Here is a 16,114-nt window from a genome sequence, read left to right as displayed (position 1 = left end):
TCAGAGCTCGATGATGACTGATAATCTTTGGACATCCTGCAATCCTTTTATACCCGTTACCAGTCTTTGTCTCATATACGATACCCATTACAGACTTTTTATATGCAGTCTTATCGTTATAGTCTCGCCACGGAAATTTGCTATTCTCCCGTCCTGATCAACAATGCGGAGCCTCAAGTTGTGTATTGCTCGTACGGCGACTGGTAGGTAAATGATGTTTGTTGGCACTTCCACTATCTTATATCCTGCTGGAACCCTCGGGAAAAATTCATGGATTGTGTGATTCTTCTCACCATTGATGTACGATCCAGTAGTTATATTGCACTCGACTCTCAGAGCATTGATTTTCAATATTTTGACTGGTAAATCAGATTTATGTGCTGTGTTAGGTTCAAGCACGCGGTTGGTAAATCCAAGTAATGATCCAATGGAATCTTCAGGCTCAAAATTTATATATTGATCACATCTTATTTCACTTCTCAACTCATTGTTGTTTGCTTTTAAAGTGAAACTTAGTTCAGGTAATGTCTTGTTTATATAAGTTTCAATATCATTAATTTCATAACTCCCTGTTGGTATAGTTATTTCTTGAAATCTCTTGATTGTACTTCTTTTGGATCTTTTTGATGACACATAAAATTTATTAGCACCAACATCAATATTTGGTATTGAATTAAATGTCAGAGCTTAACGAGTCCAAGTACATAATTTTTGTTGGTGATAGCTCAATCGGCGGAAAATAATTTGCCTCCAGTATGGAGGAGTTTCCGGATAGTGTCAAGGTGAATGACTCTGCCATGACTGACGCTTGTTGTCCCGACTCACTTCAATTTATAGTTGTCCAGCCAGGAATTTTAAGCACAAATGTCCACATATGATTGTATCAAAGTCTTGATATCTTTTATGATTGTACTTTACGCTACCTACATCGAGATATTTCATCAAGTCTTGTGGGGGTTGTAGATTACCAAAACTGTCAAAGTAAATTACTTGATTATGATTCTTCTTGTATGCAACCCAGTGAGTTCCAAGTCCAAGTTTATCATCTAAATTTATTATTGCTGATTCGTTTGTCTTAGGTCCAGATTTTGGTAAATCATTTCTCATAAAAACTCCACGAAAATTTGGAATTTTAAGCAGCTTGACATATTTTAATAAGTCGATGTTAGTCAGTGCTCGATGTGGTAGCTCTACTGGTTTTTGACTTCTTGCAGCCAGCTCCTTCTGGGTATTGTTTCAGATAAAGTCCCATACCACTGCGGTAAGGTTTGAGGTATAATCCTCTACCTACAGCTATTTCCTCCATCTTCAAGTTGTGACGTTTCTTTTCAGCTAATTGATTTTTGGCTGCGCTGGCATCGTTCACAGCTTTTGCAACACCTGCAGCTCCACCTGTTAGAGCACCAACCGCTGATAACTCTGCAAACAGGGGAATCAAGAATGGAAGTACTCCACCAATCTTTGATGGAACTGGTAAAATACGAGGCAATCGAACGTTTTTCTTCCCACCAACTTTCTTGACAGCTTTGCGGGCACCTCCAAGAGCTGTTTTAACTGGATCTCCACCAGGCTGCATGGACTTTTTAGCTTCATCAACAATCTGTCTCAGACGAACATCCTTCTTCTTGGTTGTCTTTCTTTTGACTGTCTTACGCTTCATTGTTTTTCTTTTAATTGTCTTACGCTTTGTAATAGGTTTTTCTTTTTTAAGACCCATACCGAAACGTCTTTTCAACTTCATGATTTTATTCACACTCCAAGCAGCAGCTTTTTCACCAATAGCAGCGTCTCTTGCTTGAAATCGTTGCCACGATTTCTCAGCAAGGATTTTATCAGCCTCGTGACGGGCTTCTAAATTTTCACGATTTTTCGAGTAAGCTATATCATGTTCCTTACACGCAGCGTCCAGAGGATTTATGCCTGGATCACCTCGAGCTAACCTTTTGGCTAACTTTGTTCCCGGACCACAATACTGATATCCTGGTATGTGAAGTTCAAGTGGAAGCTTATTGATTATGTTGTTGAATAAACCTTCACCACGTCTGCTCTCAGACATGTCACATCAAAGACTGACTCGCTTATCTATATAAGCCGGTATATATACCTCTTGAGCTCAGAATACAATCAGCAGTCATGGATAGCAAACCAAGAGCTCAGTTGCCAGTTATCAATTTTGATCAAATTGTTCAAGGACAGGTGCGAAACTCAAACGACACGGTGCTTTACTTCCCAACAATATCCGTGCAGTGTTTTGCGGACCATCAAACTGTGGAAAGACCAACGCTCTACTATCCCTTATTGTACATCCAAACGGTTTGAGGTTTGAGAATATATATCTTTACTCAAAGTCTCTTAACCAATCAAAGTATCAGTTCCTGGAGACGCTGCTTAAACAGATTGATGGTATTGGATTCTTCACATTCAGTGAACATGAAGCTGTAATCAAGCCTGAAGATGCTAAACCAAACTCCCTAATGATATTTGATGATGTTGCTTGTGAAAAACAAGATCACATCAAGGCTTTTTTCTGCATGGGTCGACACAAGGATGTAGACAGCTTTTATCTCTGTCAAACTTATACACGAATACCGAAGCATCTGATTAGAGATAATGCAAACTTTCTCGTGCTATTCCGTCAAGATTAAATGAATCTGAAGCATATTTATAATGATCATGTCAATACAGACATGTCGTACAACTCATTCAGAGATTTATGCTCGGCATGTTGGAATAAATATGGGTTTGTGGTAATAGATAAAGACCGTGAATTGAACAGTGGTAGGTATCAACATGAAGCCTGAAGAAATATCAAAGCAGAAAGATATTCTGCATCAGATATCTCAAGCCAGTGATGCCATCCGACGGAAGCACAAGATGTTGAAGTTGGGTAAAGATACAGCTGAGAAAGCTATGGAGGAAATGTTCAAGCCTATTGTGACACCACTACAGAGTATAGTTGAATCTTCAAAGTTGAAAGGGGAAAATATTAAAATAGAAGAAAAACCACAGGTTGAAAAACAAGAGGTTGAAAAATCTTTATATGATGATCCAGAAGTATACAACAGTTTAATAACAGATGATGAAAGTTCATTTGAGAATACAGCACTTGCTATTACTCAGCCACCACCATCAACAAGTACTCCAGCTCGTAGAAATCCTCTTCTCACTAATTATCTACAACGTTTAAGTAAAAAACATAAAGATAATGATATGAGATATGGTGTACGCAGAAAACGCGGTGAAATGCATATAGGTGATTCACCTATTTCATTTGCAAATGATACAATAACTGTCAAAGAAAAAAATTATCCAATAACTCCTGGGTTGTTGGAATTATTATTTAGAAAATCACCAGAGGATGCACTCATCACCCCAGATGATAAGAAAAAGTACTTGGACATAATTCAACATACCAACGCTCATAGGAAAAATTATGACCCAAATCGTACTATTTATGAAGATACAACAATCAAGTTCAATAAATACATTGCTGATTTTATCACCAAGTTCGCTAAAGGGTTACCAAAATATATGATTGCAAGAAAACAGAGATTACCAATGGACTATGTTTACTGGGATGATCCAAATGAACTAGTTGATCGTTTGCGACTACTTATGGCATCTCAAGCTGCTGGAAATCCAAGTCACACGAATGAAATCATGTCAATTATTGAAGAGCTTAGGGATGCTGGAGTTATATATTAAAAGCTTCTGAAAAAATTAAATCATTCACACATTGACAGTCAAAGTGTTCACAACCATGAGCATCGATATATTTGGACGTCCACTGGACAATAACTTAGGTCAACGAGGGCCAGCTGGTAGAGGTTTCAATGTAACTTCTGATGGAAACTATAACATTGAGAATAAAAGGCTGTGCAATCTCGGTAATCCTTCAAATGAACATGATGCGGCGACAGTGCAGTTTGTACTGAGACAGATGTCTGAACTGAATAAAAGTATAGACAGTGAACAGAAAGAGATTATTTCACATTTACACTCTGAAATAGTAATACTGAAGGCTGCTGTGGGAAATTTGCAGACATCTATTGAGGAAGTTAAAGCAGTACTTTCCTCTCACCAAAATAATATCAAATATCTCACTGAGAAACTCAATGAACGACAAAAAGACAGTGATAGCTAATGAGCTTCACAAACCGGCTCGCAGGAACTATAAACGTCGTCATGTTGACATCCGAGGTCTCGACGAGACTTGGCAAGCTGACTTGGTTGAGATGATTCCATATGCGACAGTCAATAAAGGACACAAGTATCTGCTTACAATCATAGATATATTTTCTAAATATGCCTGGGCAGTTCCAATTAAATCAAAAGGTGGTGTAGATGTCACTAGTGCTATGAAGTCTGTACTCCAGCAAGGTCGTGTTCCTAAGAATCTCCATGTTGATCAGGGTAAAGAGTTTTACAACAAAGAATTCAAAGATCTGATGAAGCAGCAAAAGATAAATCTTTACTCAACATTCAGCAATCTCAAAGCATCCATATGTGAACGTTTCAATAGAACACTCAAGAATAAAATGTGGCGAGAATTTACAGCTCGTGGCAGCTACAAGTGGACTGATATACTTGATGACTTGGTGAATACTTACAACAACACCAAACACAGTACCATCAAAATGAAACCTGTTGATGTTACCGCTGCTCAGTGTGAAGTGTGAGTCGTAACCGGATAATTTATGAAAGACAACTGGGATAATGGTAGATTTTTGATAATTAACGTTACATGATTTATGAGCTGCGTTTCTATAGTTACCGGTAAAGTGACAATGATCATAGACTTTATCTGTCGTAGAAGTGATTGGTTTTTCACAAATGTGACACTCAGTTGCCTGGTTGTGTCTATCTTGTTGCTCTTTCGTTAATGGTTTCATTTTAATAGGATTCTTTAGAATTTTTTCAAAGTCTAGAGCTAATGACTCTAATTGTTTAACGAACCAGTTGATGCAATCAGGAGAACGGTTTAATTGGAATCTAGACAGTGTATTGTCATAGCTGCAATGCACATAGTAAGCAATACTGTGTGGAACATGTTTATGAACTGTCTTTTCATCATCTCCTGGGGGTTCGAGTGTGCATTCAAGATCCGCGTAAACTACAAACGGTACAGTATCTTTGGACTTAAAATCTTTGAATTTCAAAATTTTATTTTTTTCACTGGGACATTCCATGTGGACTTTGTTAGTTTTAAAACAATCTGCTCGGTGTTCTAAATAACATTTTTCTAATTTGAAATGATTCAAACAACGATCACAAAAGTACAATTTATGTCTTCCTAGAGTTATTTGACTTTTAATTAGTCCGGAAAGATTATGTATCCACGCAAAGTGACAGACAGACTCAATATTATCTAAATTATTGGTATAATTTACACTTTTTTTAATCATCAATAAATGAATTGCAGGTATTTCTGACTCGAAGTTACTTAAATATAATGGAATAATCGTACTTTTTCAGACTTTTTACCCGTGAATTCAGAATCTATACCATATACGTTAATGCTAAGATCATTCATTTTTTCAAATTTTGGTACATCATTAAGTTTAATTGGAAATTGAATACCTTCATAATTTAATCTGACGCTGAAGTGACGATAACTTGAAGGGTCAGCTGGAACCAATACTGGTGGATGCAAGGCAGCGTTGACACACCACAGGAAGCAGAACTCATCATTGTTCTGGATGTTCGTAACCGCATGCTTCCTGATAATATCCTGCGGTAATCTGACGAAGGTGGAGTTTCCAACTTGGGTTGGTGCGAATCTTGACATAGTCACCATCAAGCTGTTCGGTCCAAGCAGACTCCATCCGGAACCCTCATGTTCAAAATCTTCGATTCTTTGAAGTAATTTGTCGTATACATGTTGACTAAACCAATCCTGAAGAGATGTGGCAGGGAGAATCTCACGGCATTTAGTAATAAAAGATTTCCGCTCTTCAATATCTTGTTGATGTTTCCGGAATGTGCAGAAGAATTCCACATTCACTTTCAACCCTGCCAAATCTCTCAACGCACTCTGCACCTTGTTAATGATGGTGTCTCGTGAGGCCTGGAGGAATGCTGCTGGATCTTTGTGATGCTGATTGATAACACATCCAGTCTGGATGTTGCCAGCAAAAGCATTCTCCAAGTCCTTCCATTTGACTCCTTGGTTGAGATCTCCACCAACAACTAGGTTACCGAGTCTGGAGAACTGATCGGCAAACCAGTTGAGTTGGTTGATGTGTGCTTGAACACTTCGTCTCACTTGAATTGATGTTCCAGGATCGAGTAATATAGTGTTGAAGTACTGGATAGTTTCATTGCACACCCTTAAACACCTTTGACGATGATTATCAGTGAGCTGCTCTTCTAACAGATCAGCATATGAGACAGCAATAGTGTCCACCAAGTTTTTGAGAGCCTCAATGAGGTTAGGTGGAGCCATCTTGGGAAGACGCACACTTCACTACTGTCTGTTTACACAATATTGAAGGTTATGCACACTGTTTATAGGTTATATACACTGTTTATAGGTTATGTACACTTTTATAGGTTATATACACTGTTTGTAGGTTATATACACTGTTTATAGGTTATGTTCACAATAGTTTATACACACACTGAATTTACACGATAGTTTTTGGTACACTGGACTACAGTTTATGCACACAATAGTTTTTGCACACTGGACTATACTCGCGTACTTCACAACACTAAACTTCACTATATTTTATATAACACTGAATACTGTTTAATCATGAGATATGTACTTCGTTTTTATGAAGTACGCTCTCAGCAAGCTGCTTATATAGGCAGAAAATACTGCGTAGTTACCCCCACTCCTCTACCTCGAAACCAGTTTGATGACGTCATCTACTGCGCAGTAAGAAAATTCTAGAACAGAATGAGTCATCTACTGTGCAGTTAGAAAATTCTAGAACAGAATGAGTCATCTGGTTCGTGGAAATATCCCACACCCCTTTCACAAAACAAGTCTAAACCTGTCTGATGACGTCATCTACTACGCAGTTAGAAATAGAACAAAGAAAACTACGCAGTTACGCGACCTTGAACAGGTTCAAACCTATCTGATGACGTCATCTACTACGCAGGAGAACAAAGAAAACTGCGTATGACCTTGAACAGGCTTAAACCTAAGGTTGACAAAAACCTCACCAGATGGTGTATCTTCTCGCATGTACTCGTCATACATGCAGTTTGAATATATAAACCTTTTCAGATTATGAACAATAAAATGCACCTGTGATCTAAGCAACTATAGTTGATGGTTAGATCACAGGTGCATTTTTTAACAAAATGGTGAATTCACAATTCAAAATGGTGGATAGCGGTCACCAGATGGCGGATTTCAGATAGCAAATTCAAAATGGCGGATTCAGAATGGCGGATTTCAGATAGCAGCCACCAGATGGCGGAAATCTGATTCAAAATGACGGATAGCAGCCACCAGATGGCGGATTCAAAAGGCTGATAGCAGCCATCAGATGACGGATTCAAAATGGCGGATTCAAATGACGGATTCACAATTCAAAATGGCGGATAAATTTTAAAAATGGCGGACAGTAAGATGGCGGCGGAATTCACCACCAGCGCCACCTGCAAAACCTCGACCATATCCTCAAACTGTCGGTAAAACAGGTCACCCATATCGACAAATGGTACTTAGCATGGATACGAACCCTCTGTTGGTAAACAGATTCCTGTAATGTCGGTATCACCCCCCAGCTTCACTACTACGTAACTCTGTTACACGAGATAGGGCTACATCAATTTGACCAACATTAAAAATGGTGTTCCCTGCTTCAATGATGGCATTTTTTAAACTTAAACCTTGACTCTTATCAATAGTTACTGCATAACTCAAGCATAATGGAAATTGTTCTCTTACAACGAAAGCTCTTTCAAATAATTGAAATTTTACTTTAATACCATTTTAAAAATCAGCTCCTAAATTATCATTTATTATTATTATGATATTGTTGCTAGTAAATAAGACAATGCATCAAACGCATAATTACAATACGAATTATCTAAAAATTATGATTATTTGAAACCCGCTCAATCGAATAACAATGCCACCTACAGGAAATGACCAAAAGATCATAGAATGTACACACTGCTTAATGAGAATTCTCGAGATCCTGAACAGCTGGTATATCCGAAGAAAGTAAAACTCAAACAATGTTTAGCGTATTATCTATTTGGTCTGGTTAATAAATTAAATTAAATTAGAACAATATGTTTAACAACATACACATAGAAGTTTGTTGGATAGTGTAGTTAGTAGTTTACTCTGTAAATTTTTTTGTATTCATAAGAAATTTTTTTACATTCTTAATGTAAAGTTTGTACTTTTCCCACGGATATGAAATGTTCATAAAATTATTATAAAAATAAATTAAACTTTTATTTTCCGTAAAGAAACTAGTAGCATCGATAAAATTTCATGAAAATTAGTCGCGTATATCTTTTGAATGAGATTGATAGACTTGAATTATCAATCATAATATTTATATTTTATAAAATCGTAGGAAAAATTTTTTATATTTTTTGTAATTTAGGAAATTGTGAATTTGGATTTAATACCACAATCCTTAATAATTTAATAAAATAATCGTATTGTTCAATATTATGAATGCAATTCTTTTTAACATCAATCTATTGTTATCATTATAATAACTATCAGTATTATCTTCATTTTTATTGTTATTATTAGCATGATTATTTCCATTATATATTATTATTATCATAATTATGTTGTTAGTAAATAATACGATTCATCAAACTCAATGAATGTAAGCTTATGTACAGAATATTGTCGTTTTGAATGTCCGCGCAGTTCGGTCGCAGTATAGCAGTGCCACCTATATCTGTAAAACACTCGACCAGAATTACTTAGGCAATGATCAGCTGACTATTACATAGAAACTAAACCCAAACAATGTGAGCTCTTGTAGATATTGACTCTAGTTAATAAATAATACTTAATTTAAAAAAAAGTTAATTTAAAAAAATTCATATGTAAAGTTGATAGATAGTAAATTCTAGAGATTTTATTTAAAAAAAAAATTTTTAACATTTTATGTGATTGAAAAAATTTTCAATTCAAATTATGTACTTTTACCGCGGAAAATTAGTGCACAAACAATTGTAACAATAAACTCACGTTAAACTTTTATTTCTCGTAGAGTAACTAATAAGCATTAATAAAATTCCATCAAGTATATCCTTTGGTTTAGATTGATAGACAAATTATTAATCATAATATTTATATTTATATTTTATAAAATCGTAAAATAAATTTCCATGGTTTTTATAACATTGGTGATGATTGTTACTATTTCTTTTATTTTCGATTTCGAACTTTCTAACTACAGTTTGTGTTAGAGTAACATTGACGAGCCCTAGTGAGCATCGACGCAAGCTCATAACTTTTTTTTTTTAACTGTAGTCTCCCATCTAGTGGAGAGTTACCATACATTCTCGAATTATTTAGTCTGTGGCATGTCACTTTCTCCATAAGAAAAAAGTCAAAATCTAAAAATCTGGGTCGCTATAGTTTGTGCTAGAGAATTTAATTAATTTTAAATAGAATTTATTATTTTCAATGACCATTATCAATTAATATTGATAATATAACATATAATGTATAATTATAGAGTAATATTGGAGAAAAAAAAGTTCTGTAGAATTAATAAAATTTTACAACCTAAAAATATCGTTCTGCTTACGGTAAACACATTCGGTAGTCTGGCGCTCCGTTTACAACGGAATTTTTGAACGGAACATGGCACCAGATTCTACCGAATCTGTAGATATCGAAAAATTTGGGTCGCTATAGTTTCTGCTAATTAATTTTATATCAATTAAAAATACATTTATCAATATAATAGATTGTAATTAAATTAAAATCGATATATAAGTGAATAAATTATATTGAAAAATCTTTTTCAAGCATAAAAATTTCAATAAAAATTTCAATAAAGTAAAAAAAATTTCGTAGCCTAAGAATACCGTTCCCATCGCTGTATACACATACTTGGTTCTTCTAGTTTTGAACTGAACTTGGCGCCACATTCTACCAAATCGGTGGATTAAAAATCGATCAGCTATTTACATGAATAGAATTTATTCATGAAAACAATTTATCACAAATCATATAATTAACACAAATAATATAGTTAATGAAATAAATTATTCAATACGCTGAAAACACAAAAAAAAACAATAACCAAGAATAGTTTTAACAAACAATTCTTGAATAAACTAATATATAAATAAAAATAATCCTAAATAATACAAAATCAAGTGACTTGGAGAGCAATGTGATTGGTCTGGAGTCAGTTCATATTATTACCGCGTTATTTGAATTGAGAATACACGATAAATGATGACAATTAAGTTAACCAACGGCTGAAAAATTTCATAATTTTTTCTACTAAAAAAATTATTACAAAAAAATTATATCTGGAGAAAATTTGAAAACCTACACGTGCTATTTTTTAAAAATATTTTGTAGTACTAATTACATGATTAAAAAAATCAAAAAATTAAAAATGTTGGATAACTCTTGTGTCATCGACATATGATGAATTTTTCGAACAAATGTTACTTACAGTGTTTATTTTATTTTTAAATAAAAATACAGAAAGTCACATCATATTTTATTATTTATATAATTATTTACTGAAAATGGTGTGGATTTAATTGCTATAAGTTTCGTACTAAATTATTTTTATAAACTTATTTGGATATTTGCATAAAAATTAAATTATGCAACCACTATTTTTCTGGCTAAATATTATAATGGATCAATGAAAGATTAAATAAAAAATTAGAATTACAGTGAAAATAAAAACGAAATTATAATAATTCATGAATATAAAATGTACGGCCCTGGTTTAAACCAAGGCTCTCCAGTGAATGATTTGATAACGTAGGTAGTGACATCTGAAAGAGACTAAAAATATCACACTGATTTTTAGAACTCACTAAAGTTAGCGACCCAAAGTTTTTTTTTTTTAATTTTTAAACTTTTTTTTATTACATCGTTAGTTATTTATTTATTTGAATAAATTTACGAATGATATGCCTTTAAGTTAGCCCCCTTTCGCATTTTTTAATATTTTGGTAGCAATACGGGTCATTAAACCTGTGTTTTTAATTGCTCATATGTATAGAACATTTTTTCCTACTTCACAGTGTTTATTTGTTGTTTAAGTAAAATTTTTAATTAGCTGAATATTTGTATTTAAAATATTTGCACTGCGCATGCGTCAACATTACGTTTAGACTTTTAGCGCGGTCTTTTGAAAATTATAATGACAGTGATTAGAGTAAGTATATTATTGTTGTATTTCATTATAGTAGAAATTACAGGACGAAAAGGCAACGTGTAGTTTTTAATAATTTTATAAAAAGTTTTATTTTAATAAAGTATTAAAAATTTATTGTTATTTGTTATTTCTTTTTTATTTTGATACTAGTTCGTATTATTCATGGGAATAGAACAGATGAGTATGAAAAAAAATATACATGCATTGACTCAAAGTTGATTCTATATTTTTTAAGAAATTCAAAATGAAATAGATATTTATTAGTTATTTATTTATTTACTTAATGATATTGAAATTGGCTGACGTCAAACAATTTTTTTATAATTATTTAAATTAATTGAAAATTGATTCTTAAAAGATAACAGTTGTAGATTTTTTAATTTTTTACACGTTAGATGTGCTTGTCACTATATTTTTCAAAAGACCGCGCTAAAAGTCTATATATGTAAAAATGACGCATGCGCAGTGCGAATATTTAGAATACATACATTCAGCTAATTAGAAATGTTGATTAAACAACAAATAAACAATGTAAAGTAGAAACAAATGTTTAATATACATGAACAATCAAAAATAGAGGTTTAATGACCTAAATTGCTACCAAAATATAAAAAAATGCGATAGAGGAGCTGACTTAAAAGTACATTATTAATAAATTTTCTTTAAAATGAATAAATGGAGAACTAACAAATGTTTATATCAAACAATAAAGAACAAACGACGAGCTAACGACGTGATAAAAATGAAAATCAAAAATTAATAAAAAAAAACTCTGGGGTGCTAACTTTAGTGAGCTATCCCGTTGAATCTACAGTTTATGTAGAAAGAATTCCAGTGCACCCTGGCGAGTGTAGGTCCAAGCTGCGAAATATCTTTTTTAACTGTAGTTTTCCATCTATCGGAGGATTACTATGCGTTTCTCGAGTTATTTAGTCTGTGGCAGATCACTTTGCCCATCGAAAAAAAGTCAGGATCGAAATTTTTGCGTTGCTATAGTTTGTGCTGATTAAATTTAATAATATTGAGCAGATTAATTGTTATAATTAGATATAATCAATTAATATCAGGAAAATAAGGTATGAACTACCGTTATAATACAAATTTAAGAAAAAAAAGGACCGTAGATTAAAAAATAAATTTGCAACCTCTAAAAAACGTGATGCTTACAGTAAATACAGTCGGTAGTCTGGCGCTCCGTTTACAATGGAATTTTTGAACGGAACTTCCAAAATTTTCAGTCAATTATATGTTCAGTTGTTTGTTAGATAATCTGATGAGCCTTCATCTTTGTAAAATAATGAGTTCTTCTTTGTAAAATAATTATGTTAAATTGTTATGTCACTTTTATTTCATTATTTTTATATTATTATTGTACGTTTTATTCAAATTATTGAAAATTACAAATAAATATTTGATTCTACTTAAAATAAAAATATTTAAATTCAAATACTTTGATAAAAGAATGAAATTTGAAATGATTAAAAACGATTGGTAAAGATCAAAATGATTTGATTTGAATACTATTTAAATATACATTTTCCACTGAGTTAATATTTTCAAATATATTTTTTTAATCAAGGTATTGATAATTATAATATTTATCGTAAGCTATTATTATTGTATTTACTCAAAATATTAATTAGTGCACTTTTCCGAAAATCAAATGTTAATAGAATTATTATCCAATTAGTTCCAATCGTCGTTTTTTTAGGCAGATTTTATGAAAATTTATCGACAGCATTGATCCTTATGCCGGAATATACCTAGAATTTCATTTTAATATCTCTGATATAGTCAAGTAAAGATGAAAAATTTTATATATGTATACAATATAACGGGATCGTGGATACAGTTCTGGACGAATTTTTCAAAAGTCAACGAGTATATTGTATCTCAAATCTTAACTAATTATAATTATAGTCTTGGTAATTTATAAACGGGTAATCTTTTTGAAAGTTAAGCACTACTGTTCCCAGAAAAAAATCTCTAATTTGACTTATAAAACTGTTACTTTGTAATTATTATGAGTGATGTTTGAAGGTTCACAATATTTGTATTTGAAAAAATTATCAATTATCAATTACTTTGTTTTAATTTTTAAAATTTGATGTAATGAACATAGTGATAAAGTAAAAGATGAATACCTTATTTTTAAGAATAATTTTATCAGTTCTAGGAAATGCTTTTTTCAAAAATAAATAATCTTTTTATATTTTCTGAAGTTATTTATGAAAGAAATCATAGTAATTGTGTTTTCGATGATTTATTAAAATGAAAGTGATCATCATCTCTAAAGAAATTGATTAATTTCATTTTTTTCTGAACCCATCCAAAATAGTCACTCGAAAAATAAGTGTGTGAAATTATACTAAGACTGAAAGAGAAATTTTTAAAATTGAAAATAAAGTAGTTAGAATTGAAATGAAGTGCTCAAATTCTTAGTGTTTTTATTAATTTTTTTAGTACATAGAATAATATTTTGCTGTAAGAGCAAAGACAAAGAAATATTCGTAATTTATGACTAATACGCATACATATAAAATGGAACATATTCTAATTTAATATATACAATATATTTAATATATAATATATTATATTATATTTAATATAATATAATATATTATATTTAATATATAAAATTGTGATTAGTGTCGCTGTAGTCCAACGACACAATGCGCAATGGTAAAATTTAATAGAAAATGTTTACAGTGTACTTATGTCACAACATCAATATCGTGGGTAAATCTTTATTTCTCGATTTAGTTTGTATAATTATATTAATAGAATATTGTTACAGGAAATGGAGAAAAATTTTACCGAAACTAGGGAAAACTGTAAAAATGCAAGTAATTTGCATTTTGATCTAAAAGGTAGTCAAGTCGAGGCTGAAAGTATGTTCACCAATGAAGCTACAATAATGGAGAAAGACTTGAACATTCCTAAGAACGACCCAAAGAATACAAGCCCAAAGGTAAGTCACGTTGTATTTATATTTTCATTGAATAAAAATATAATCTTAATGTCAATTTTTATAGCGTGACGGTAAAAAGTTTTTCATACTGTAATATTCACTTTTTACAAATATGACAATCTCATCATTACGAAAATTTTAATTACAATAATATGGATTATACTATCCTTACATAATTTTCAACCCGAAATGATAATTTTTCAATTGCTTTCTTTATCATCAACTTTGATTTTTATCAATCTTGACCCTCACTGTTTTTATCTTTGTATATTTCATATAATAAATAACTATAACGCAATGTCGTATTTCTAAATTATTACAATTTTAGAAACTCAAAGTTTTGAACGACACTCTATTGGAACAAAAATTCAAGTATGCCTTAAAAGAATCTGCTAAGGTATTAATACTGATTTGCATGAATTAGAACGATGTGGCTTGAACTATAATTATTTTTTGATGATAATAACTTTTTATCTCTTTTTAATGTAGGATTTAGCAGAGACAATGAGTGAGATAGAAACTGTAAGTACGCCTCCATTTTCTCATGAAAATGATATAGACAAAGAACAAGAGAAAATTGTAGTCGATGACGTAACCGAGAATAAAGATTTCGATTCGGATGCAATGAAACAATCTGAACGTCGTGGTCATCGACGCAAACAGAAGGGAAAAAAACCAAAAAAAAAATAAAAAAGTAAGATCAATTACATAAAAAGTTTAATATTTTTTGTATACAGACGTGTATGAATTCTTTGCTATTTATAAATAACTTATTTGATCGAATGTTTTTATAGCGTAAACTTGATGCCGGTGTGGGTGGTGACTAGTTGTTGACTCAAGTGATAGAAACTAACAACCAGGATTTGCTGGAAACTAGTCTACCTAAAAATGATGTACCTGCTATTCAAAAAACATCAACTGATCTAAAAGAATCAATTAATTCAGCAAAGGCAGAAAAACCGCGAAAAAAGCGTAAAAAAAATGATAAGAAAATGTTGGTAAGTTGAATTATTAATTGCAATTGGTATTTCAATTATATTACACTATACGACCCGGTATGTTCAAAAGTTGATACAAAATTTTTATTTATATCAAATGTAATGTAAAATAAAAATTTTATTTACTGATAATCTAATAATAGATTTTATTAATTGTCTTGAAATTTAATTTTTTTTTTTGACAACTAACCGACACTTTTTTTTTAATTTTTGAAACAAAACATACCAAAGAGATCGGATCTCATTTCACATATATAGGAACATTTTATATGGGAAAACTAAATTGTCGTATTTAATATTTTCTGTTATTTATTATTTATGTTTGTCACCGTTTAAACCTTCCCTGAACTTCCAAAAATATTTCAAAATCAGTATTAGCGATTAATTTTTATGAATATAGATTATATATCCTTAGAAGTAAAATATAAAAATCATCATCGAAAGCATATAGTTTATTATATCGAGAAATTCAACGTTTTTAAATAATTAATTTACTCCTCTCTGAAATTTGAAAAATTTATTAGCTTAATAATTTTTTGCTAGTTAACTGATTAACTTAAACATCTAACTAGTCTTTTTCTAGATGCATAGAGGTAAAAAAAGTTCAAATTTTAATGTACGTCATACACCATACTTACTCACCATACTGAATATAAGCTACAAATCCACAGATTCGATAGAATCTGGCGCCAAGTTCCGTTCAAAAATTCCGTTGTAAACGGAGCGCCAGACTACCGACTGTGTTTACTGTAAGCATCACGTTTTTTAGAGGTTACAAATTTATTTTT

General features: G+C 31.9%; 1 protein-coding gene across 1 annotated transcript; it reads left to right on the top strand.

Annotated features, from left to right (window-relative positions):
- Positions 1–13,016: 13,016 nt before the first annotated feature.
- Positions 13,017–15,361, top strand: LOC141526585 (uncharacterized). Its single transcript, XM_074241621.1, has 6 exons — positions 13,017–13,282; positions 14,007–14,096; positions 14,155–14,328; positions 14,657–14,725; positions 14,818–15,022; positions 15,123–15,361. The coding sequence occupies exons 2-5, from the start codon at positions 14,037–14,039 to the stop codon at positions 15,016–15,018; spliced, it is 504 nt and encodes a 167-aa protein (XP_074097722.1). The 5' UTR covers positions 13,017–13,282; positions 14,007–14,036; the 3' UTR covers positions 15,019–15,022; positions 15,123–15,361.
- Positions 15,362–16,114: the final 753 nt, after the last annotated feature.

Source organism: Cotesia typhae, unplaced genomic scaffold (genome assembly GCF_013202065.1).
Source record: "Cotesia typhae breed Kobodo isofemale line unplaced genomic scaffold, CoteBio_Ctyphae contig_35, whole genome shotgun sequence".
In the NCBI taxonomy this organism is placed as follows: domain Eukaryota; kingdom Metazoa; phylum Arthropoda; class Insecta; order Hymenoptera; family Braconidae; genus Cotesia; species Cotesia typhae.
The sequence above is the reverse complement of the archived record's forward strand: the minus strand, read 5'-3'. Positions and strand labels throughout refer to the sequence as shown.

What these genes read in the sequence shown, in the direction of transcription:
- LOC141526585 (XM_074241621.1), top strand. Translation starts at nt 14,037, where the DNA reads ATGGTAAAATTTAATAGAAAATGTTTACAGTGTACTTATGTCACAACA. An exon ending in CAAAGAATACAAGCCCAAAG is followed by an intron (nt 14,329 to 14,656) that starts GTAAGTCACGTT and finishes TTACAATTTTAG; the next exon opens with AAACTCAAAGTTTTGAACGA. An exon ending in CCTTAAAAGAATCTGCTAAG is followed by an intron (nt 14,726 to 14,817) that starts GTATTAATACTG and finishes TTTTTAATGTAG; the next exon opens with GATTTAGCAGAGACAATGAG.